Consider the following 22454-nt stretch of genomic DNA (forward strand, 5'->3'; position numbering starts at 1 on the left):
GCAAAACAAGTTTGTCCTGTTTCCCTTAATGCAGCTTTGAGTCTGTGTGTTTTCACAAATGTTGCTTTCCTTGTTTTCCTTCATTTCTTCACTTCACTGCATGCAAACCAGCTTGAATGTGTACCCGTGCTTAGTTTTATCTTCACCATTACTCAACAAGAGGAGAGATCACTCTTCCTCCACTTTAGTATCAAATCTAAAGCCCATCCACTCCTACCCCCTTCAGGAGTTTGTTCCCTTGATGAACAAGCCTACAGTGAATGATCACATTTGGTACAACCTTCAACCTCGGACCCTGCTTGGAGGCCTGCCTACATCCACCACCGTGGTGGGGACTATTCCCTGCTCCATTGCACTCAAGTGGAGGTCACCGCCCGCTGTCACCTGGCCTTCTGGACTCAGGATGAGGATATTAGGCTTGATCGGGCTGCTAGGAGGAGGGTTCTTCAGGACCAGTTTGCCTTTATTGTGCTTGAAGCGGATGGACAGGGCCCTCTGCATGTCTGGTGGGAGTTTCCCTATGATGTCCGGATTGCTGCCCAGGCGGGGCAGGTCCTGTCCGTGGGGGCAGGACAGGGTCTTGAGCTCAGGAGAGGTCACTTTGATGCGAGCAAGGCACTCCAGCAGCTTTGGGGTCTTGAATACGTTATCGTATGTACAGAAACACACAGCGCACTCAGTGTCCTCCACATCATCTTGAGGGGGCTTCACCTTCCTCCGGTCGCTCTCTCCGTCCTTCCTGTCTCCTCACTCCTCCCTGCTGCCTCTTTTCACCCTCTCTGAGTCAGTGCTCCTCGATCTCTTCACTTTTGCAGGTTTCCTCTTCCACTGGTCCTACTTGCTGTTCCTTTCTTTTGGGGTTTGGGTTTGACATTAGGGGGCCTGTCTGGCTCGAAGGCTCTGACTTCAGCTCTCTTCAGGTCTGTTTCCAGTCTTTGTACTAAACTAAACTGGTTGCAGTTGTGTCATACAGTAATTTCCATACAGATATGAAAGTGGTAGAGTCTCATCTAACTCTGTAAAGAAAGAAATAACTGTATTTCCACAAACTTGTACTGTAGTAGTTGTAGATGTGAGTAGGCGGTTTCCATTTCATGCTACATTTTTAAACTTTTCTATAATTCAGAAGGCGATATTGCATTTTTCACTCTACATTTATTTTAATTGCATTCAAAATACAAAATAAGCTTTTGTGAAAAACACACAGGGTAAGGTTAAAAATGTCCTGCCATATGATATTTCTTATTTTAACTATCCACCAGGAGAGCTAAAATAAAATGTAGGACTCCAAAGAAGGCATGTGTTTGTTTTACAGTTATTTATTGTTACAGTATTGCTTAGTACTTGAGTACCAAAGCAAAAGAAAGTGCTCTAAAACAACCAGTTGTTTTCTTATATCACTGGGTTGAAGTCCAGATGTGATTTGTGTTTTGTGAAAGCCAAGTAGAAGTCAATAAATAAGGTTAGATCACAGTGTGTATTTTTGGTGCTGAGGCCTTGGATCTGGACTCTCTCTCAGGCAGGTCTGTGCTTTGTGATCCTTTGTCTAGAGCCGGAGTTGTCCTGGGTGGAGATGGGGCCAATAGAACTGTCGATTTGTCCATTTTCCTGAAAGAGGGTGTATAAAATTATTTCATACAGTAACTACAGCAACACAAACGATGTGGTCTCGTTGGTATCAAATTAAGTCTTGTGACACTCACCTGCAGGGCATTGTCTTTTATGTTTTCCTCATCCTGTTGGCTCAGCAGGTGCTGTGGCGCATCTTTAGGGCTGCTGCTGGACCTACACAACAGCCCCAGCTTCAAAAACATCAGTTCTGACACCAGAGCAGTCAAAGATAAACAGGTGCTCTTCAGTGTTGACCAGCCAGTTAACACGAAAGACGGTATTTGTCCTGCATCTTCCATCACGCAAGGGGACGGTATGGACACTTTTAAAACGCCAGCTGGGGATTCACTTATTTCCTGAACAAATACCAAACCTATCTTACAGATCTGCATATGTGTGTGCATATATGTGGCATATGTTTTATATTTAATCATTTGAATTATTTTAGAGCATTCATCAACTCCAGGCAGGTTAAACGTTAATCCGCGTGCCAGTTGACGCACCAGCGCGTTTTGGACACCAGGCACAGCTGAGTGCGCGTCCCCCGGGGATTGCGAAAGTTTTGGATGACATAATTTATTACTTTCCCTGGATTTTTTTTGCCTGCGCACTTTACCATCCACGCAGGGTGACTTAAACGCCAGAGTCAGTTTTCTCCACACCACAACACGCTCTCCCTGGAGAAAAGCCTCCCACGCTGACGCCTGATCTGGCAGGGTGCGCTCAGCCGGCGAGTCGCGCACCACGCCGCCGGCTAGTCCGAGGCTGTAAACCGAGGTGGCAGGCCGCTTGGTCGGCGGATTCCTGGTCCAGAGATTCCCCCGACACCGGAGAACAGCAGACAAGGCAGAGGCGGAGGGAGTGGAAGCCATAGTGGTCGATAGTATCCACAACAGTCCGTCTCTGTTTCAGGATTCTGGCGTTTAACCTCTATCCAAGCGGGCACATAACGTATAAAGGTTAATTTGCGTAAGAAGTGGAATAGAGGAGGGGGGTCTTTTCTGCTCTGGACCATGCGACCATATTTGCCTCGATAGCCGAGGGGAGGGGTGGGGGTTTGGGGGTCAGGTAGGTGTGTCTTTAGGCAGTGGTGGAAAAAGCAGAGTCCTGTATTCGAGTACAGAAGTATGAAAGTATTATCAGCAAAATGTACTCAAGTATCAAGAGTAAAAGTAGTTATCACACAGAATCCCCCTCTTCAAAGGAGCATACAATGGAAATACTCAAGTAAAGTGCAAGTACCAGAGGATTAATCTTGAGTAAATATACTTAGTTACTTTTCTCCACTGTCGTTAGAGAGAGCATGCAAGTGTAATAAGTGTAAAAGTCTATATTTATCTGTTTTACAAACTAAAGTTACAAGTTAAGAGTACATTACTCTCATAATACACAGGGCAATCCTGTTATTTCTAACTTGTCTATACGTTTAAAGACAGCCACTGAACACTGTATGTATGTATCATAAAGCCCGAGTTCAATTTCTCTTATGTCATTCCTGCAGTTGTTTCATCATGATTCACATGTCACATGTTTTGTGCACACCAAGCCGGAGTCGGATGGCATGTTACAAGCGATCGCATATCTTGTCTCATTGTCAAAACAGACAGCTGAACTCCTGAGTAAGCCAGAAGAAATGTTTTGAAGGTAATAGGTGACACTCATGCTGTCCAACGGGTTTGTCAGTCACAAGAAGCCAGAGGCACAGCTGAGGAGAAGTTCAGTATCCAAAGACTGTTAAGTGGTCTGTGTACACCACTAGAGGGCATCATGTGTCTAAAGAAGCCCTGCAGGTTTCTAAAAAGGCAATAGGCAATAAATCTGTTTTGACTCAGTAGAGGGCAGGGGTCAGGGAAATAAACAGGGAGTCCCCCACCACACCATTAAAAGCAAGCTGATCATTATTTAATTTCAAAATAATATGAAAAAAGATCCAGAATAGTTTAGAGAAATAAAATTGTCTTTATGTGTTTTTGAAATACTGAGCAATACGTTTTCAATGCCTCAAGAATGCTTTATTTGAATACGATGGGAAATAAAGTCCATTAATATCAGTGAAAAGAAAAAATACTTACAAATATATATCATCTATGGTTATGTACAATGTGTTGGTCTATAAACAAAATTTGTAAGATCTAGAAATCCTGAACTGTTGGAAAATCAGCCTGATGAAATCAAAACATACATAAGTCTTTCCACCACAGAATTTAGTGCATTTCAATATTTTACAGCTTCTTAATCATTATGGACAGTTTATTTACACATACAGTGTTTCTGGCTTTTCACAGTAATCACAAACATGTTCAGAAAAGAACATATAGATCGTTTAAGAAACATGCACACGTTTGTCCTCTTTCCTTCATGTACAACTTTGAGTCTGCGTGTCGTTTGTTTACAAAAATGTTGCTGTCCTCGTTTCCCTTCATTTCTTCGCTTCACTGCATGCCAATCAGCTTGAATGTGTCCCAGTGTTTTGTTTTATTTTCACCATTACTCACCAAGAGAAGACATCACTGAGAATACAACAAGTTTAGTGTCATATACTCTCCCTCAACCCACAGCCTGTCCACCCCTGCCCCCTTCAGGGAGGGGATCCACTTCCTGGGGGACCGAATGATGTTTGGTTGCCTTGATGAACAGGCCTACGGTGAATAACCACATTCGGTATAATCACAAAGGCCAGAATCCCCACCAGCATGAGCGTCACCGTGATGGTGATGATGGACGCCACCACTGCATAGTAGCACTGGTCCGAGCGGAACAACCTGCGCAGGCGACCTCTGACCCTGCTTGGAGGCCTGCCTACATCCACCACTGTGGTTGGGACTATTCCCTGCTCCATTGTACTCAAGTGGAGGTCACCGCCCGCTGTCACCTGGCCTTCTGGACTCTTTTTAGGCAGGGTGAGGATATTAGGCTTGATCGGGCTGCTAGGAGGAGGGTTCTTCAGGACCAGTTTGCCTTTATTGCGCTTGAAGCGGATGGACAGGGCCCTCTGCATGTCTGGTGGGAGTTTCCCTATGATGTCCTGATTGTTGCCCAGGCGGGGAAGGTCCTGTCCGTGGGGGAGGTCAGTCAGCTCACGACATACAGGGCAGGACAGGGTCTTGAGCTCAGGAGAGGTCACGTTTATGCGAGCAAGGCACTCCAGGCAGAAGGTGTGTCCACACACCAGCAGCTTCGGGGTCTTGAATACGTTATCGTATGTGCAGAAACACACAGCGCACTCAGTGTCCTCCACATCATCCTGAGGGGGCTTCACCTTCCTCCGGTCGCTCTCTCCTTCCCTTCTGTCTCGTCTCCGGGCCTCCTCACTCCTCCCCCGCTGCCTCCTCTCTTCCTGGTGCCTATCTCGTTCTCTCCTCCTGCCTCTCTCCACCCTCTCCGAGTCGGTGCTCCTCGATCTCCTCACTTTTGCAGGCTTCTTCTTCAACTGGTCCTCCCTGCTGTTCCTTTCTCTCTGGCTGAGCTTGGGTTTGACGTTGGGGGCCTGTCTGGCTCCATGGCTCTGGCTCCTGCTCCCTTCGGATCTGTGTCTCTCCTCATCATCGCTCATGTTGGAAGAATGTTGTTGGAGGTAGTGTGCTGGCTGGAATCTGATCCACAGTTTTCCAACAGGAGCTGTGGAAAATGAGAGCTTGGGTGAGTCAACTAACTTACAGAAACAGGTAGAGCAGGAAACAAACTGTTGGAATTTACCTGCACAGTCACCATTGCTGTCATGATGATAAAGCAATAATGTCTAATCTCTTCCTATCTAACATATCTATCGCATTCAAATGCTATCTGTTTATTTTTCACATTTATTGCACATGCGGTGCTTTTGCCTTGATAATGAGTTGCTGTATTTATTTAATAGGCTTTCCAGCCCAGAAATCATCAGCAAACACATATGCAGTAAGAGCTGCAGAAAAAGGGCTTCAAATAGGTTTTAGGTAATGGGTATTCTTATAATCCTGCTGTCTTAGTGGGTTGAAACCTAATAAGTAAAACTAAACCAAAGGTGACATTGCTGTGTGACAGGGCTTCATTGTTTTGGATCGTCATAGAAAACATTCCATCAGACACATCCATCGTACATAGTCAGTCATTAACTCAAAGTTTTTAACCAGCAGGAGCAACAGAATTCATATTCTAGCAGCTGATTTCCTTCAACTGTAGACATGTTTACATTTGGAACAAGTTTAAGTTAAGTTTCTCTTCATTAAGAATTTAGGGGCTTTAAAACAAGAGGAGTTTGCCAGCTAAAAGCAGCAGAGGAAACCTTTTTATGACAAAGAACAAGACAGTTTGCACACACTCTCTCTCTCTCACACACACACACACACACACACAAACACTGACCTGCTGAGGTAGATGAATGTTGGAATCACGTCGTCATCAAACTTCATTACAAAAAACAAACAAACAGAAAATGAACTCTAGAAGTCTTTTGGTGCTTCTGTAATCCCAGTTCTCCTCTTCTGTTTGTATCTTTCCTCTCATATCTGGGCTTTAATTGTAACACGGCACTGCCTCCTCTAAGCCCTCCTCCTGGCTGTCTCACGCCTTCCTTTTCTTTTCTAGTCAGACCAGTTGGACCAGCTGTCGTGAGGAGTGCTTTTAACTGTGTTGAAATATGTAGATAACCAGGTCATTTACTTAGATAACTCTAACGTCTCCTTACAGAGCAGAACCTACATCATGCTTGTATCATGGTATTGCATAAAGGCAGCTGTGCCAGTGATCCTAGCTCAATTTTCAGTCAATTATCATTATCAGTCAATTAAGAATCAAACAAATATTGCCTTCAGCTTTCGTTGTTGAATCGAGCATTCAATGTCAGATATATGGTGTCAGTGACATGAAGGGTCACATGCTTGAGAAGCACATGAATTTATTTTTGCTCTATGCGACTGTATGTGTGATATGAATCAAGAAAAACAAGTGACTGTTGGGAAAATTCCACTGTGGCTGCATAAAAAAAGACAAGGGTACTGTACTGTCAACACCGCATGTATCAGCACCTCATACCTGTCATACCTCCACCGCTCTTGTCACTTTGTGAGTTTACCACCCAAACAAGAACAGCTACCTATCAAAACCTCTTCTCACTGCACAGTCCTGGTTACTCCCTTTTCATCTGAGCTTCCTGAATATCTGAGGATACACCCTGAATGAGATGACAACTCATGAAATGGCCAAAACTGGGTTCAATATTTTACATTAAACAGAAGTTTCGTTTGCTTTGTCAAAGAGCTCTTCCTTAAACAAAGTGATGCGTCACTCTCTATGTAACAAAAACATGCAGCTATGAGGGCCTCTGAAGGGACTTAAAAGTTAGTATTCTTATGAGGGATGCATAATGGTGTAACATATTTTGTATTCAGTTACAAGTTAAATATTAACACACAAGTGCTATTCCAAATTAAATACATGTTTATTGTATTGTATTATTTCTCTCTGATGTTCCCTTTTATTTATATAGCACCAAGTTTTTCTTTCTCAGGACACTTCATACAGAGCACGCCTAGATGGTACTACTAATATTTTCATGCACCTACAGTGATTTTGTACAATATTCTAAAGCAAACTTAATTCCAAACTCACATAGTCCCTTTGTAGTAACAAGCCTGACAAGAAGATATTTAAATACAGCGTCTAAATATAACTTTATGAACAAAAGTAAACTTTACTGGTGCAACTGAAACAAGAAAAAAGCCTGAGTCAATCTTGACAGGTAGTAAATACTAAAGTAATAATGACTAATCACTGAGCTGCAAATCAACTGAAAAAAAAAACCAAGTGGTTGTAAAACTTTATTGTCGTAGAAAAATGAAAATAAACAAGATAAGGAGCTTCACACAAGAATGAAACTCATTATTTTGAAATAAGTCTTTCCAGTCAAAAATCAATTTGCACACTTTAACAGTGTGCTGTGTCCACAAATGCACACTTCGACAAAGCCCCTTTATTTAGGGGGAGAAGTAGGACAACAGTCTCGCGTTCATTAATGAGCTGAAAAAGCCACCCAGTGAGTCTGTACTGCTGCTGTTGATGCAGGAAACTCAGATCCAAGTGCATTAATGTTTCCTCGTTGTTGCCCAGATGACACGGCTGGTTTATGATTAAACCGGTCAGTAAGTTTGTGACCCACTTCTCACTGGACCCATCTCTCTGCTCCACGCATCTGTGTTCAGACTACTTTGTGCAGCCAGATTTAATATGTTGAATGCTGATACTGTTTGAGCACAATTAAAAATGGCGTATCAATCTACAGCAGAAAACAATTTCACATGTGAAGACAGGCGAGAACCATGTAGCTGTTTATGTACTGAACTAGTACCAAACAACTACATTTTCCACAGATTTCCTCTTTATTTTTATGCAATTTCTATACTTCCAAAGTCATATTTCTATTTTTACCCTGCCCTGAGAGAGGAAGAGAGTGTTTCCTTTTGCCATCTGTCCCCTGAGCCTTGGTCTCCTCTTCAGCCCAGCTCCTCTTTTGTTTTACCCTGCTTGCGGGGCATCTTCTTGCTGCTGCTGTCCTCCAGCTCTTTGCTCTTGTAGTAGTGAGGAGCCACTTCAAGCAGCCAGCCGCTCTCTATCTCAATCACCTGTGTGCATGGGGAGAGAGATTAATCAGTGTGTTTCTACAGGCAGGGCAGCAGTTAAATATTGTACAGGAACGAACGTCACACTTCCTCATTAGTGTGCTGTCTCATTCCCACCAGCAGTTACTCTGTGGAAGCTTTCATACTGGACTCAATGAAAGGTGTGATCGGGCCTTTTACTGTAATTAATGATTGTCTTCCACATTAGCATACAAGACAGACTACAGCTACTATGACTGCAAATATTTGCGATAGATTTAGATGTGTCACATCCCGAGCAGGCAGACCTGTCTCATGAACTCCTTGGTGGTGAAGACTAGCTCGTGGTAGATGAGCCAGCGGGGCTGCTCCTCGAACAGAGAGCTGTTGGGGTGGACGTAGACCGTCTGCTGGTGTTTCACCGTCTTGTAGCCGCCTTTGCTCAGGCGTGCTGTGTGATAGAAGTATCCTGCGGTTACCGCCTGTGAGAGGGACAAGAGAGAGGGGAGAGGGGTTAATGAACAGCTGATTAATTGTCATGCAGAATAGGAATTAAGATGACTACAGTTGAATAAAGACCAAATTATACCAGTAATTGGGTACTTTATTAGTCCCCATACATGGCTCAGTCAAGTTGCATTCATGGTAACAATGAGGCTTTCGATATGGACCTTTGAACCTGAATAAAAGTGGTGTTATTCATGAGATTAATACGATTATAAATCAGAAAATAGAATACTATAATCAGCCACTCAAAGCTGTGTATAAAGTAGACACCGTGAAAGTCCGGTTTGATCACATAATTCATATGTAATGCAGCACAGGTTAGTGCAGGATGAGTTGGATGAGATGTTTTTGTCTGTTAACAATCAAAGAGGAACTGAACAAAGGCCAACATGCTGCCACTGTCATGCAAGAACAATGCATCTCCAATGTCACCTTTTCATGTGAAGTGTTTTCAACTTTGTGACAACTGATTTTTCATTCTCAGTGATGCATTTATACACACAATCATAAGACTGTCCGAGTGTAGCGGTGGTAGGAAGTGTATTATTGAAGGGAACTACAGCACGGCATCAGAAAGCAAGAAAAGCAGATGATTCACACCGTGAGTTTTGTACTGAAGGTGGGTTTCGTGTGGGATTTGCAAAACAGATACCATCCAAATGCAACTTTCAGACCTTCTCTAATCTTGTTTTGACAGATGCACACAAACTGTTCACACCTGCTGTAATCTGGGTGGTGTTGGGTGTGTTCATGAAATTAATGCTCAAAGAAACAGCATGATACTGAAATACAGCAGAGAGACATCTGTCACATAACGACACTAGTCATGCGGCGGGAGAAGTGCATCTGCATTTGTCATTTGGCCTTAAACTAGGACAAACATTTTCAAATTCACTTCCCTTATGTTTGCATGTAAGTGTGGATATGTCAGTGCCCCCTGGTTTAAAACAAGGAATACACAGAATGCTACTAAAGCCACTTTATAGATTTTTTTTTTTTTTTTAATTCTTTATTTATTTTCCAATTACTATAACAGTACACAGGAAAACTGGTCACTTGTTGGGGGATTGTTTGCAATTTACTAATTTCTATATCCGATTAATTTTTTGAGATGGGTCGGTCAATTCATCGTTTAGTACTGTTCCCATGGAGGGAAGCTCTAACAATAACAAGTATTGTTTAATATTTTCTTTATTAACAATCGAGTGAGTATAAGGTTTCATAATAAATTAAGATTCTATGATTTTCTTCTGCTTCATAGGTTATTTTATTTTACATTTATAATGTAGTGTGCCCTGAGCCGTCTTGTTGCTGCTTCTGGGCCTGATTTATAAAAGGTTTGTTCTGTGAATCTCAGTTTTATTTTCCTATGCGTCATTCAAGATATTCTCCATTTGTTTTTTTTGTTATTTGATTTGATTTGTCCTCATCTTTCTTTGTTGTTTGGTTGTCTTCTAAAGCTAGTTTCCCTTACATCAGCTCTAAATAGTATCTGTTTTATTTTTAACTTTTAATTCATAATAACAAAACAAGTTGTGGGATTGCTTTTTGCCTATTTGGCTGCAGGATGTTTGACACAGGCAAAGGCAGCATATGATGAAAGAAGGTGTAACCCAACTAATAAAACAAACGCCCTTGCTTATCTCAAGTGGTTTAGGTGTGCGTTCACAACACACACAGACCCTGATATGAAAGGGCTATTCACAAAGCTTCTGTCCAGTAAGGATTTACATGTTTCCTTTTTGCATTTCCAATGTGCAAAACTATATAATTTTTCTAGAGACTAGTATTTTCATAAATCTCTCATGACAGAAAGCATTGACTCGCCTAAAGTGTTCCTGAGCAGAAACCCGTGGCTATATCAGAGTGTAACCTTTCACCTCCCTTTGGAGACACGCCGGCTAAAGGATGAAACTCAAAAATCTAATTAAACTGAAACCAGCTCTCCTTTATATGCGAGGACGCGCTTTTCTGAGAATGTGTGTGCATGTTTGTAGAGGGATTCTCAAACAGCATTATTTACTCATCTGGGAGGTGCACGTCAGGCTGCAGCGTAGGCTACGGGAGTACAAGGCTACACCGTACCTACCCACAACGTAACACCCACTAACATCTGGCTTTTGTCTTCCTAGGTCAAATGACTCTGCTGTAGTCGAGGGTATTTATTGGCTCGAGCTCCTGATGGAAATGGGCTAATTTTTGCTCTTTCTCCGGCTATGACCCGTGTTGAAGTTCCAGAAAAATAGCCAGGAACATTTTTTATTGTTTTTTTGTCTATTGGAACAAAAACAGCGATTTTGTCCCTTGTATGGTGCAAGATGTAACACTGGCAAGACAGTGAAGTGAGAGAGATTCTCGTGGTTCGTCAGTGTTGAGTTTGAAAGAGAGACTGAAGTAAAAGATAAAAGGAAAAGTAACCACCAGAAAATGTCCCTGACCTTCATGCTGCTTTCTATTCAAACATATACATGCTAATTTTGGTATAAACAGGGTATTTGACAGTTACAGCCCAACAGTAATATCTAGGCAACATACCAAAAACATAGACTAGTAAATTATAATTCATCAGGAGCAGTATCACTGACCTTGCGAATGGGCAAGCTGTCTCCCTGGGAGCTGACCACCTCCACCTCAATACGATCCATCAGACCCTCCAGCTGGTCCCTGACGTCCCGGGCTCTTCTCATGGAGCGGAACTGGATGAAGTTCTCATAGCACCACTGTGTGGAGTAGCCGCTCTCCAACCACTGAAAGAGAAAGACATCATGACTGCAGTTAACACAACACCTAAGTAGGCATATCTCAAGGCCAATGAGTTTTTACAGGCCATACTATGGCTTTCAACCTGTGGGTTGAGACTCCACAAGGGGTTGCGCGATAAATCTGAGGTTTCATGAGATGTGTAACGGGGAAAAAATATTTAATATGTTCATATAAGAAGGAGCAGTGCAGTAAAGTACATTTTCTTTTCAAGTAATTATTCATCAAATGAATATGAATTTCCATCCTGTCCTTTTATTGGTATTTTGTTAAAGGTTACAAACTGTTTAAATGTTGTAGCCGATCCCTGTTGAGCAGGTCTAAACTAGTTTTAAAAAAAACAGAGGTTAAGAACACAGTTGTAAAAATGTATTCACCAAATATTTGCATACCTGGTCACAGAAAACCTGAATATTTTGCTGTATTTGCTGTATTTAGACTGTTTTGGAGGGGTTGATTCGACTGTAATATTCTGTCCACCTTATGTCCAGGTACAACACATCAGAAAACACCTTTTAATAAAATGCAGTATAACACCAACACTAACTATGGCCTCAAAGATTTAAATAAATCTCAAAGAAAACCTCTCCGACACATTTAAACATCACAATCTTCATAAACCGGTTTTCTTTCAGGTGTACTGGATTGAACTGCATTAGCCTTAACAGTTGTGCCAACATATTGCTGTGTTTATACCTGTGTGTAGACGTTAAGCAGCACAAGGTGGTCTCCCCCTGGCACCACAAAGTTCATCCTGGCGTTGTCGGCGTGCACCACCTTGTCTTTAGGCCGGTAAAAAATAGAGTTGTTTACCGACAGCATGGCCGCTATTGTCAACACTTCTTCCGAACACTTGTACCTGGAAGGAGGCAAAAAAAAACAACATAGAAAAGAAATTTAGAAAAATGCAGAGAGAAGAGAAAGCAAAAAATATATAAATCATCCACCTCTTATTTAAACAAGGTTTTCTTCCTGAACTCTCACACGTTCACTAAATAATCGTTCTCACCTGTATCCTTTCTATCATTAAACAAAGGATTTAAGTTTACAATACAAAGAGAAGTAAAAACAAAAAGACAAAATGGTATTCATTTTCTACTTCAACCAGCAGATTCAACTTTCTTCTTCCAAAACACTGCACTGACCCATGTCAATATAAATACACCGTATTTCTTCGTTGGTTAACTCCAAATCTCCTTTACCCAGTTCCGTTTAACTTCATAAATCACTTTTTCTGTCTTCTCCGGTTTGAAGAATTGATGTTCAAACCCATTTTACAACACATAACATACAAGTTCCTTATCCAGGACCCATTGTGTTGTTTATATAATCTTGTTGCACCCCATATACCAAGTCCTTGCTGCAGTGGCTGTGGGTTTCGACTTCGACCTCTGGCCCTTTGACACGCATGTCATCCCCTCTCTCTTTCTTCCCCGCTTTTCCCTTCACTATCGATTAAAGGCAATAAAATAAATATTAAAGAATATGTATAATATTTTCTATAACCTGGCAATAAAAATCTTCCACCAAACCTTGCAGCTCTTCCACGCAGCTTTTCCTGTTACTGGCGGAGGCGGAGCTTATTGGACAGCATGAATATAAATAGCTTAATTCCTGGAGTAATTTATATGACCCCAGAACACCAGTTACATAAACACAAGCCTGGAAAAGTTTGGTACTTAAGAAATACAATGTCACACTGATTCAATACATCTTATGCTTCTTACAGTATTTAGGCAGGTAATGTGTCAATTCAAGTAAAATCAGGATAGGCTCTGATGAAAGATGGTCCTCACTTTCTAACTGTAATTAATTAAATGTTGCTAATGTTGTTGTAAAAGTAGCTTTAAACATCTCCAAACTGCGGTCGTTGCTTCTCCTCCCCCCCATCTGCTCAACTAACAAGAGGTCAAGCAACGTTGTAAAGCAGTATCAGGTGCAGTATCGGAGCCGATACCCAATACTTGTATCAGTATAGGCACATTCCTAAATGGGTCCCGTCAAATATACATATAGTGAAAGCTTATGCTAATATCAGACTGAAGACTTACTGCTCGGAGGCCAGGATCATCTTGCTCAGCATGGGGTCCACTGGTAGCTCAGCCATCCTGCGACCCAGCTGAACGACGACAAACAAGAACAAAGAGTTCAAGGCATTTAAACAATGAAAGACTTCATTCATTCATTTAATAAACAATAACCTGCACTACAGTAGTTACCAATAATGTAGTCAGCCAAACCCGCCTGAAAAATATTTATATTATATCAAAAGTTTTCAATTGTTAACACAATGAGTTATCTCTAGCATAAATCAGCAAGTTTGATCAAGGAAGCCATGACAGAGCATCACAAGCATCAGGTATGTACAGTGTGTCATGCAAATATGCAGCTGATCAGAGTGAAGATAATACATGTAAAGCAAAAGGTTAAGCATCTGTTTTCTGTGAGAAAGTTGTTTTAAACAAGGACTGTGGAGACTCCGGAGTTATTCTAAAAGCTCAAACCTTAATCTATTGGGTAAAATGTAACGGTGTTACCTTAACATTTATAACTTACTGTATGTCAGCTATTAAATTTCATTTACATTTGAATAATACAAATAATTGTTTTAGTCACTTTTAAGCAAAATTCCAAACAATAGAAACTGAACAATGAATATCTTTTGGACTGTTTGGACAAAACAGGAGATTTGAAGACTTTTGGCCTGTGAAAAAATATAACATTTTACCATTTTCTGATATTTTATAGATTAACTGATAAAATAATCCAGATTCAGGTGATAATTCTCACTTGTTCATCACAACAACATCTTTCACGTTGTTTTTACAATTCGAGATTTAAAACACTGTCACTATAAAAATACTGATTATAGCCTCTATACTACAAGCGTAATTTCGGGTTGAATAAAACCAAGATAAAGACGTTTGTACCTTAGTGAGCTCTCCCATGTGGTTGAGTGCTCCCAGGGCGTACAGCTGCTCCAGCGCTAAGACCAGAGTCTCATGAGGAGGTGGGTCCATAAAGTCAAAGTGAATGAGATCATTGATGCCTGCGGGCAAAAAGTATTAGCTTATTGCACGGTCACCAAATGGAGATCTAATCTGCTCCAACTTAATGACATCCGTTTAACAGTCATTTTATCCCACACGAGAGTGCTTCCTTCACTCACCTAAACTCTTCAGCAGCAGGACTACATTTCCCAAGTTGGTCCTCTGAATCTCAGGCACAGTTGTTTCCTCCATCTCATGTTTAAATGCCCAGGCTGTGTAAAGCCTGAAACACTTCCCAGCAGCCACTCTGCCTGCACGGCCTGCTCTCTGGTTGGCCGAAGCCTAAGAGTGAAACAGACACAAAGCAAGAGTTGGCAAAATGTTAAGAAACTAAAAAAAATAATAATAACAATGCACACACATAGTTTAATACTAACAGCAACACATCGAATGGACAAATAAAACACAGCACTTGGACCTTTATACAATATCATAGCTTATCACAATTTATCGCACCTGAGCAGGTGGATTTTGGGGTTTTCAAAACATGAGCATTCACTACACTCCTGGATAAAATTTACCTTCACTTCACTTAAACATTAAAAAAAAAGTGAACAGTTACCCGTGAGCAGGGCGTTACAATGAGTGACTCCATGCCAGTGCGGGCATTGTAACTCTTCTGTTTGCAGAAGCCTGGGTCAATGACGTAGATGATGCCATCTATGGTCAGTGAGGTTTCTGCTATATTGGTAGCCACCACCACCTAGGATTGATAGGGGAGAACACACAGTACCAAGATTGCTCAAGCAATGCGGAATGAGGATTTAATACAGCTGTTAAACAAAGACGTGATAAAAACATCAAAGCAAGGATTTCATCTGTCTAAATGTGTGTGTGTTTTTTTTTTAAAGAAACTAGGATGGTAAGTCTCTTCAGCAATCATTATCATTGTGCTACAGCAACCTCTATTGGTGAACAATAGCATGGACATTTAATCTGGGTCAATAGGAAAAGGCTCTTGCTTAATACAAGTGATACAGTAAACAGATAGCAGAGAGCTTTTGTCTTCATTTATAAGGCTCAAAGAAATAAACTTGTTGTCATAGTCTGCCGATCATTTTGAGTATGCCAAGTTGAAATACTAATCCTACAGTGACCTACTGCATCCAGGGCAATTGTATTAGGACACAATGACAGTTTTCCCCAAGTATGCTGCGCGGAAATAAGACATCGTCTCACCTTACGGGCTCCAGGTGGCGTGGGATTGAAGATCTTTGCCTGCATGTCTGATGGCAGGTTGGCGTAGATGGGAAGGACCAGCAGCTCTGCTATCTTAGATCCAAGGCGCCTGCATCTCTCCTGGAGCATCTCACAACAGGCTTCAATCTCCTCCTGCAAGATACACACAGGTAAATAGGTTAGAGAGTCAACCAACACACAAGGACAAATGATAAAAATGTGACCTTAGTGACCGTAATATCCCTCAGTGAATACTGGTGACGTAAATAAGGGAACTTAGGTCGCTGTCACACTTGTAGTTTGGTTCATTTGGTCCAGACCAAGGAAAAAACATTTAGAAACAATAAGATCTGTATATAAACACTGTATCTTGTTGTTCATTGTTGCTTGTATATGTTTATGTTGCTTTTTATGTTAGGTTTGCCTATGTTTTGCCCAGCTTTGTTGTCCTTGTGTTTTTTATTTCCATCTTCCTGATGAAAATGTCCTTGGAACTGTATATTTTAGTACATTGAGAACTAGAAACGTAGTTGGCCAATAAAGCTGATTCTGAAAATTAAACTGAACAGGCAAAGCACATCGGAGTTGTTTTTGAAAGCACTCTTAGACAACGTCGTGGTTAAAACCACTTCTTTAAGGGGATAAAGACGCACATATTACACACAATACATAAACCTGTTATAACTGTATCAAAAATATTGAACTATATTGAAAACTCCATGCTTGATATAAACAGTACCTGTCCAGTGAGGAAAACCAGAACGTCTCCAGGAGCCTGGGTGACATGGATCTGTAGTACTGACACCACACAAGCTTCCAGGTAGTCTGCCTCTGGAGCCTTGACAACACAACATATAGATAAATACATTAACAGTTAGATTTTTACTGGTGGGTTTTTCTAGTCTTATTTGACTCAGGGAACCTTTACAATCCTTTACAACATTTCTTTCTCTTCAAAATACAATGGGGGTTTGGTGACCCACACAGAGGCCTAACCCATATGTAGTTCATGGATAAACAACAACTCGTTTTATTTATTGTTCATTCATTCTTGTAAATATCCAAAAATGAGTGACAAAACAGATGAAGTAGTTCGGGAGTAATGTTCTTCTTGGTTACTGTATTGCTGTTCTTTTTCCATCAATCCATAAACCGAAGAATTCTCATTATTTAAAAAAATGTAATGTGTACTGTATTGTGTTCCTACTTTAGTGTAGAAGATATCGACGGGGAACCTCCTGCCTGGAATCCTGAAGACAGGTGCCTCGTCAAAGAAGCAGGAGAAGCGCTCGGTGTCCAGAGTGGCGCTGGCCACCAGCACCTTCAGGTCTGACCTAAACCTGGCGATGTCCTTAATCAGACCAAACAGGATGTCTGTGTGGAGCGTTCTCTCGTGGGCCTCATCTATGATGATCACACTGGGGGGAGAGAGAGGGACACAGAGTGTGGGGAGAGGGGATCATGGAGCACATACATAAACAGAATTACATACAGCTACATGGAAATGTTCATTTGAAATATGAAACTGCAGAAAGGAACTGTGGAAAGTTTATGGGCGACAAATGACATGTTGACATAAGGAATTGGGATGAACAAACAAAATATTACACCTGTGTATTTACTGCATAGTAACTTCATTTTCTGAACAGGTTAAAGTGCAACTCCCTGTGAGGACCAGTTGGTGATTTTCCTTCTTTGCATTACCTGTAGCTGGCCAGGTCGGGCTCTGTGAGAAACTCTCGGAGCAGCATGCCGTCTGTCATGTACTTGAGCACTGTTCTCTCTGACGTGCAGTCCTCAAAACGAATACTGTAACCCACCTGAATGAAGTAATAAAGTTAATATGAAACGAATTTTGAACCCCTTTAAAGTGTTTTAAAAATCATGATAAAATATAATACAGAATTCACTGATGTACAGATCTTAATGCATTTTCAACATTAATAAAATTGTGTCAAAATTGTGTCTGTAATGAAATTAAAGTTAAATGGGTTCAGCATTTTATATAATGTGCCATGCTCACCTCATTCCCAAGCTTGACGCCCATTTCCTGTGCCACTCTGGCTGCCACCGACATAGCTGCCACTCTGCGAGGCTGTGTACATCCGATCTTCATGCCTCCATTAGTGTAGCCCTAAGAGATGAACAATAGGTTGAAGAGTAGATTAATTTTTTTACTACTAGTGTCATCTTGTCGTGCAGATTATTTTAGTTTAGTCAGAGGTTTTGAGAGCGCTGTTGCCACCCTCACAGAGTGGTAACAAATGGAGTTTATTTTTAATGTTGAAAAGTTAGATTTCAAAGATTCAACAGGTAAAAGTCTTTCCAGAGGCTCCATGTCCTGGTCACTCAGTCCTTTATGTAATCCCGCCACTGTTTAAGAAACTACTTTGCATTTAGAAGTCCCCGGACGATTAGTAGGCGAGACTGACCTGGGTACAGTTTCACATTCAGAGTCGTATCAGTTTTCTCATCTGACCCGCCGCAAGAAAGCAAATAAGCATATTTCACAAAATGGAAAAACTATTCCTATCGCATCGTATTACCTTTGTGTCTGTAAGTATTGAATATGAATGAATATGAATCAGTTTCACGTGCAGACTTAAAAAATTGTCAACCAGTGATCAAAATTAACAACGGTTAAGTAAAGATGATGAGAAAAGAAGTGTTGATGGGGGCAGAAATGATCCAGGAACCTGTAATGCTGTTGACTTAAGATTATTTTTTAGCCTTTACTTTTCCTCATTAATATGCAGTCGTGCTCTCCTGCAGGAAATTCTGTTGTCTTTCAGTGGACTCTTGATATGTATACTCGTCATGGCTCTATAAGCGAGCATTATATGTTTAATATCTATATATCTATTACATTCTGCACTTACATCTTCCAAGAGGTACTGTGGGATCTGGGTGGTCTTTCCTGAGCCCGTCTCCCCCTCAATGACCAGGATCTGGTGCTCATTGATGGCAGCTAATAGGTCCTCCCTGTAGGGGAAGATGGGCAGGCTGCGCCGGACCTCCTGCATGGACTGTTTGTTCAGCTCTGCCTGGGACAGAGCCGGGGCGTCCTGATCCTGAACACAACCGAAGAAACACAAACTTCAGCTCACTGGCATTATTTTTTTCACTAGATTACACAAAGGTGAAATGCAAAGTGAGACACAAATAGTCATGAAGTAGTAGAAAGTAGAAAACGAATCCCACCTTTTCCGCCCGAGTTCCCTTCATGGTCATAGCAGTGCTGACAAACTCGATCATCTCATCTTCCTCCAGGAGCAGCTGGTACTTCTCCTGCTCGTACCTCATCCCTTGCTCTCGCTCCCTCTTGGCCCCGAAGCTGAGGGATGCTGTCTTCAGCCTCTCCTCCTCCCAGCGACCCTGCTCTCCACCCAGTTCCATAGGAGTTTCCTCCAGCTCCAGGTCCCTCTGGGGCAGCTCCTGGTCAGCGTGGAGAGAGAGGGAGGGAAAGAGTTGAACAATTGAATCTATGCGCACCATTACGTGACTGTCTCTGTACACTGTGTCAGTACGTGACATCCCTCGTTCCTACCTTGCTTCTCTTCTCTTCTGGCATATAGTATCTGTTCTTCCTCTCCTCCTGTTCCCTAGCACCAGCCTTTTTGTAATCTTTAGCTAGGTCCCGAAGGGTGCGTTTGTATTCCAACTCCTTTTTCTCCCTCTGAGTCAGCTCGTCTGTGGCGAAAAGATACTCGTCGTCATTGATCTCTGCCTCCAGGTCCTCCAGCTTCTCCGACTCTCTCTTCTTTAGATAGTCCCAGCGAGAGCGCTTCCTCAACTCTGGCAACTAAAGGGAGAAAGAGGAAGACCAGGGGTCTGGTTCTTAAGAAGTCTTATAGTGACAAGATATTCTGCTCATGAACATAATACACTTTATTTCAGCACAAACAAAAAACATGGAGCCCCCACCATGTTCTTCTGATCGTCTTCTGCCAGCTTCAGCCTCTTCTGAGCTTCCTCATAAGCCTGAAGAAACAAAACAAACCAACAAAAGGTGAAGGTGTTTAGCTGCATGTCATAGTGTGTGGGTCATCTTTGAAAGAATGCATGAGCTGTGTTGTGATTCCCCTCGTCTCCCACCTTTTTGTCCGTCCGCTCTGTTATGTTGCGCGTTTTGTCTTTGTCTTTCTGCTTCACTCGCTCTGCAAACGCATCTCTCTCTTCAATGTCTTGCTGTCGCTCTCTCTCTTCCTTCTCCCAGTCTTCCTCTTCCTCCTCCTCTTCCTTGGCAGACTTTTGGTCCTTGTTGCCTGAATTTCCACTGATGTTAGAATAAAAATGCATCAAACCGCAGCTTCTGTACAACATTCAAGCACACATTCAAACTTTTTATCACTAATTCAGTGTTTCCTCTATGTTGATTTTGGAGCGGCGGCCTGCCGCTGTTAAATTTCTGCCGCCACGGTATCAGAAATGGGGCAGACGCACAATGTAGTCCCGGTTGCCTTTTAAATGATCCTGCCGACATAATGCACCCCCGTTGGCTGCCGCACACATTGCAATTTAACAACAAGTAGAACTATTCAGAGGTTATTGGGGCTGTCCAGGGACGGGACGGAAAGAGGGGGTTGTTCGGACAGGGCTGCCCCCGCTGCTAAAAAAAATCCTAGAGGAAACACTGCTAATTAAAAGGTTTCGAATGGTTCAGCTCTTCCATACTTGAATACTATCATTCATTGGAACTAGCAAACCAAAGAAAAATGTACTCTACAGCACACAGTCCAAAATATCCTTTTAGATTACCTTTTAGCTGCTTCATCCTCACTCGACGACTCGCTCTCTTTCTTCTGTCTGATGTGCTTCCTCTTGTTTCCTCTGTCTTTGTCTTTGCTTTTCTTTTTCCCTTTCTGCTTCTCCCTCACAGACTCTCCATCACTCTCGCTGTCGTCCAGCAACGTGTACGTCCGATTCCTCCGGTCCATTTCAATGGCTTCCCGCTCCATCGCCCGGGCCGGTTTCTCAACAACCTGCTTACGAGGAATCTATAACACACAGCAGTAAAATGTTGTTAGAGGTTTCATTCAAACTTCCCATACTGAAAATGCGACGGTACTATTTGAGGCATTTAAGGTTCATGTAAATATGTTATTAAGTGTCCACAATAGATAAAAAAAAAGGAATTTGACAAACATACCTTGTCAAAGAGCTCTTGCGCAAAGGCAATCACACTCTGGTCGATGTCGATTGTGCCCGTCTGCTCAAGACGAGCCACAAAGTCTTGACAACTTGACGCTTTCCGTGCAGTGCCGATCATGAACTGGGACACATATCTGTCACTCAACCCGAGGATGTCATGGAGACGGTCATTCACCCACTGCTCTAGATTGGCCATGGTGCCTGTGGAGGGAGCAGTCACAACACAAGATCATGGTTGTTTCTAATCTAGGTGTAGATGTAAGACGTGTAGATACAGAAACTGCTGGCTGCAACCAAACATGCACCACAACACTGTGCAGACATCATAGCAACAGTCTAAGCTGTCTATAAGTAGCTATGTGCCTTTACTTATTTTGTTTTATATAGTTGTTTTGCTGCCTGTCTGTATCGGTATCATCCTGTAAATGTGTCCTCCTACATATTAAAACCTAAAAACTGTAAAAAAAAAACTGTAGTAAACACAACATTAGGCCAATAAATTAATGTAAACATATTATTTGGCGGTAAACTTTGTAGTCTGCTATCCGTTAACACACAGTTTAATTCATGTATCGCCTTTAAGTACGTTGTTAAATCTTCAATTTCAACACTACACTAGTTAACTCTTCTACTAAGATGTTGCCCTCTGAGTCTTACTTTACTTTAACCCTCGTAAACTTCACTTACCGCTTATTAAAACAACGTTGTTGTTGTTAATGTTGTTATGATGGTAGCTCGCTAACTTCAGCTACAAATGAGATGTTAGTCTGAGTTGTAGCTCACAGGTTTCCAGTAAGGACGCTTAATGGATACGTCCATCCCTCCGTAGTCCTGTCAAAATATTTATCTGTGGCTTTCTTTTCCACACACACACACACCATATAACGTTAAATAAAATAATCAAAACATGTTTTGCTCACTTAGCTTAACGCACGCTGAAGTCAAAGCGGAAACACGTCCGAAGAAGAGATCAGAGGCAGCGCTGCAGCGCTCACTCCCGCCTGCGGCCACAAGAGGAACAACAACAATCAGTTCACACAGCACACGTTGCAAATATATTATAATATATTGATGATTTTAAGGGTTCTGTGCCACTAAATATGAACTTTTCCACCTAAGTATTGATGATTCATTTGATTTGATTTTTATTTATTTATTTATTTATTTTTTAAAAAAAGAATAGCCCACAAACACACATGCCAATATATCATTGCTGCTTTATATCTAGCCTATATATACACCTTTTTGCATATGGGCTTATGTTTTTCTGTTTTTTTAACTGTCTTTGTTCAGCTTTGTTGTCCCCGTTTTTAGATATACGTATATTTCTATCTTTCTGTGAATTGTTCTTGAAACTATGTGAAGAGCAACTTAAAACCAGAGTTAAAACCGAAATCCTTCTGTGTGTGTAGGGCCTAACACATAACTTGGATGATAAAAGCTTATTCAGATGAACTGATAATAATAATAATAATAATAATAATAATAATAATAATAATAATAATAATAATAATAATAAACAGACCTAGTCATTTTTAATATTATTCATAGTGTTGTTATTATAAGTGGAATTATTAGCGTTATAATAAAATGTTAAATTACCCAATGAGTAATACACATTTTA

The 22454-nt window shown here is 41.5% G+C and overlaps 4 protein-coding genes across 5 annotated transcripts; all 4 read right to left on the reverse strand.

Annotated features, from left to right (window-relative positions):
• Nucleotides 1-242: 242 nt before the first annotated feature.
• Nucleotides 243-1096, reverse strand: LOC127367307 (RING finger protein 225-like). The gene is made up of 2 exons (XM_051407063.1): nucleotides 1051-1096; nucleotides 243-695 (listed from the first exon to the last, which is right to left on the reverse strand). Exons 1-2 carry the CDS (start codon nucleotides 1094-1096, stop codon nucleotides 283-285), a joined length of 459 nt encoding a protein of 152 aa, XP_051263023.1. The 3' UTR covers nucleotides 243-282.
• Nucleotides 1097-1303: 207 nt separating this feature from the next.
• Nucleotides 1304-2671, reverse strand: LOC127366935 (uncharacterized). Its single transcript, XM_051406389.1, has 2 exons — nucleotides 1704-2671; nucleotides 1304-1608 (listed from the first exon to the last, which is right to left on the reverse strand). The coding sequence occupies exons 1-2, from the start codon at nucleotides 2481-2483 to the stop codon at nucleotides 1516-1518; spliced, it is 873 nt and encodes a 290-aa protein (XP_051262349.1). The 5' UTR covers nucleotides 2484-2671; the 3' UTR covers nucleotides 1304-1515.
• Nucleotides 2672-3601: 930 nt separating this feature from the next.
• LOC127366934 (E3 ubiquitin-protein ligase RNF183) lies at nucleotides 3602-5164 on the reverse strand. The gene has a single exon (XM_051406388.1). The coding sequence runs from the start codon at nucleotides 5162-5164 to the stop codon at nucleotides 4190-4192; it is 975 nt and encodes a 324-aa protein (XP_051262348.1). The 3' UTR covers nucleotides 3602-4189.
• A 2229-nt stretch (nucleotides 5165-7393) lies between these two features.
• On the reverse strand, nucleotides 7394-21800 carry dhx16 (DEAH (Asp-Glu-Ala-His) box polypeptide 16). Of its 2 annotated transcripts, none has more exons than XM_051406386.1 (21): nucleotides 21518-21800; nucleotides 20829-21031; nucleotides 20438-20676; nucleotides 19775-19955; nucleotides 19604-19660; nucleotides 19227-19481; nucleotides 18881-19114; nucleotides 18559-18750; nucleotides 17703-17813; nucleotides 17384-17499; nucleotides 16887-17097; nucleotides 16419-16517; nucleotides 15680-15832; nucleotides 15063-15203; nucleotides 14620-14782; nucleotides 14381-14499; nucleotides 13502-13569; nucleotides 12147-12309; nucleotides 11276-11437; nucleotides 8492-8665; nucleotides 7394-8207 (listed from the first exon to the last, which is right to left on the reverse strand). In XM_051406386.1, the coding sequence occupies exons 2-21, from the start codon at nucleotides 21024-21026 to the stop codon at nucleotides 8079-8081; spliced, it is 3165 nt and encodes a 1054-aa protein (XP_051262346.1). In that variant the 5' UTR covers nucleotides 21027-21031; nucleotides 21518-21800; the 3' UTR covers nucleotides 7394-8078. The 2 variants fall into 2 exon arrangements, with proteins under 2 accessions (XP_051262346.1, XP_051262347.1); XM_051406387.1 differs by having other exon boundaries at nucleotides 21751-21774.
• Nucleotides 21801-22454: the final 654 nt, after the last annotated feature.

Source organism: Dicentrarchus labrax, unplaced genomic scaffold (assembly GCF_905237075.1).
Source record: "Dicentrarchus labrax unplaced genomic scaffold, dlabrax2021, whole genome shotgun sequence".
In the NCBI taxonomy this organism is placed as follows: Eukaryota; Metazoa; Chordata; class Actinopteri; family Moronidae; genus Dicentrarchus; species Dicentrarchus labrax.

Excerpts from the sequence above, each read along its gene's own strand:
- dhx16 (XM_051406386.1), bottom strand. The coding sequence starts at position 21,026 with ATGGCCAATCTAGAGCAGTGGGTGAATGACCGTCTCCATGACATCCTC. Across the intron at positions 20,677-20,828 it reads CGCAAGAGCTCTTTGACAAG|ATTCCTCGTAAGCAGGTTGT; the intron begins GTATGTTTGTCA and ends TGTGTGTTATAG. Across the intron at positions 19,956-20,437 it reads GAGGATGAAGCAGCTAAAAG|TGGAAATTCAGGCAACAAGG; the intron begins GTAATCTAAAAG and ends TTCTAACATCAG.
- LOC127366935 (XM_051406389.1), bottom strand. The coding sequence starts at position 2,483 with ATGGCTTCCACTCCCTCCGCCTCTGCCTTGTCTGCTGTTCTCCGGTGT. Across the intron at positions 1,609-1,703 it reads TAAAAGACAATGCCCTGCAG|GAAAATGGACAAATCGACAG; the intron begins GTGAGTGTCACA and ends ACCCTCTTTCAG.
- LOC127367307 (XM_051407063.1), bottom strand. The coding sequence starts at position 1,096 with ATGAAATGGAAACCGCCTACTCACATCTACAACTACTACAGTACAA. Across the intron at positions 696-1,050 it reads CTACAACTACTACAGTACAA|ATGATGTGGAGGACACTGAG; the intron begins GTTTGTGGAAAT and ends AGCCCCCTCAAG.
- LOC127366934 (XM_051406388.1), bottom strand. The coding sequence starts at position 5,164 with ATGAGCGATGATGAGGAGAGACACAGATCCGAAGGGAGCAGGAGCCAG.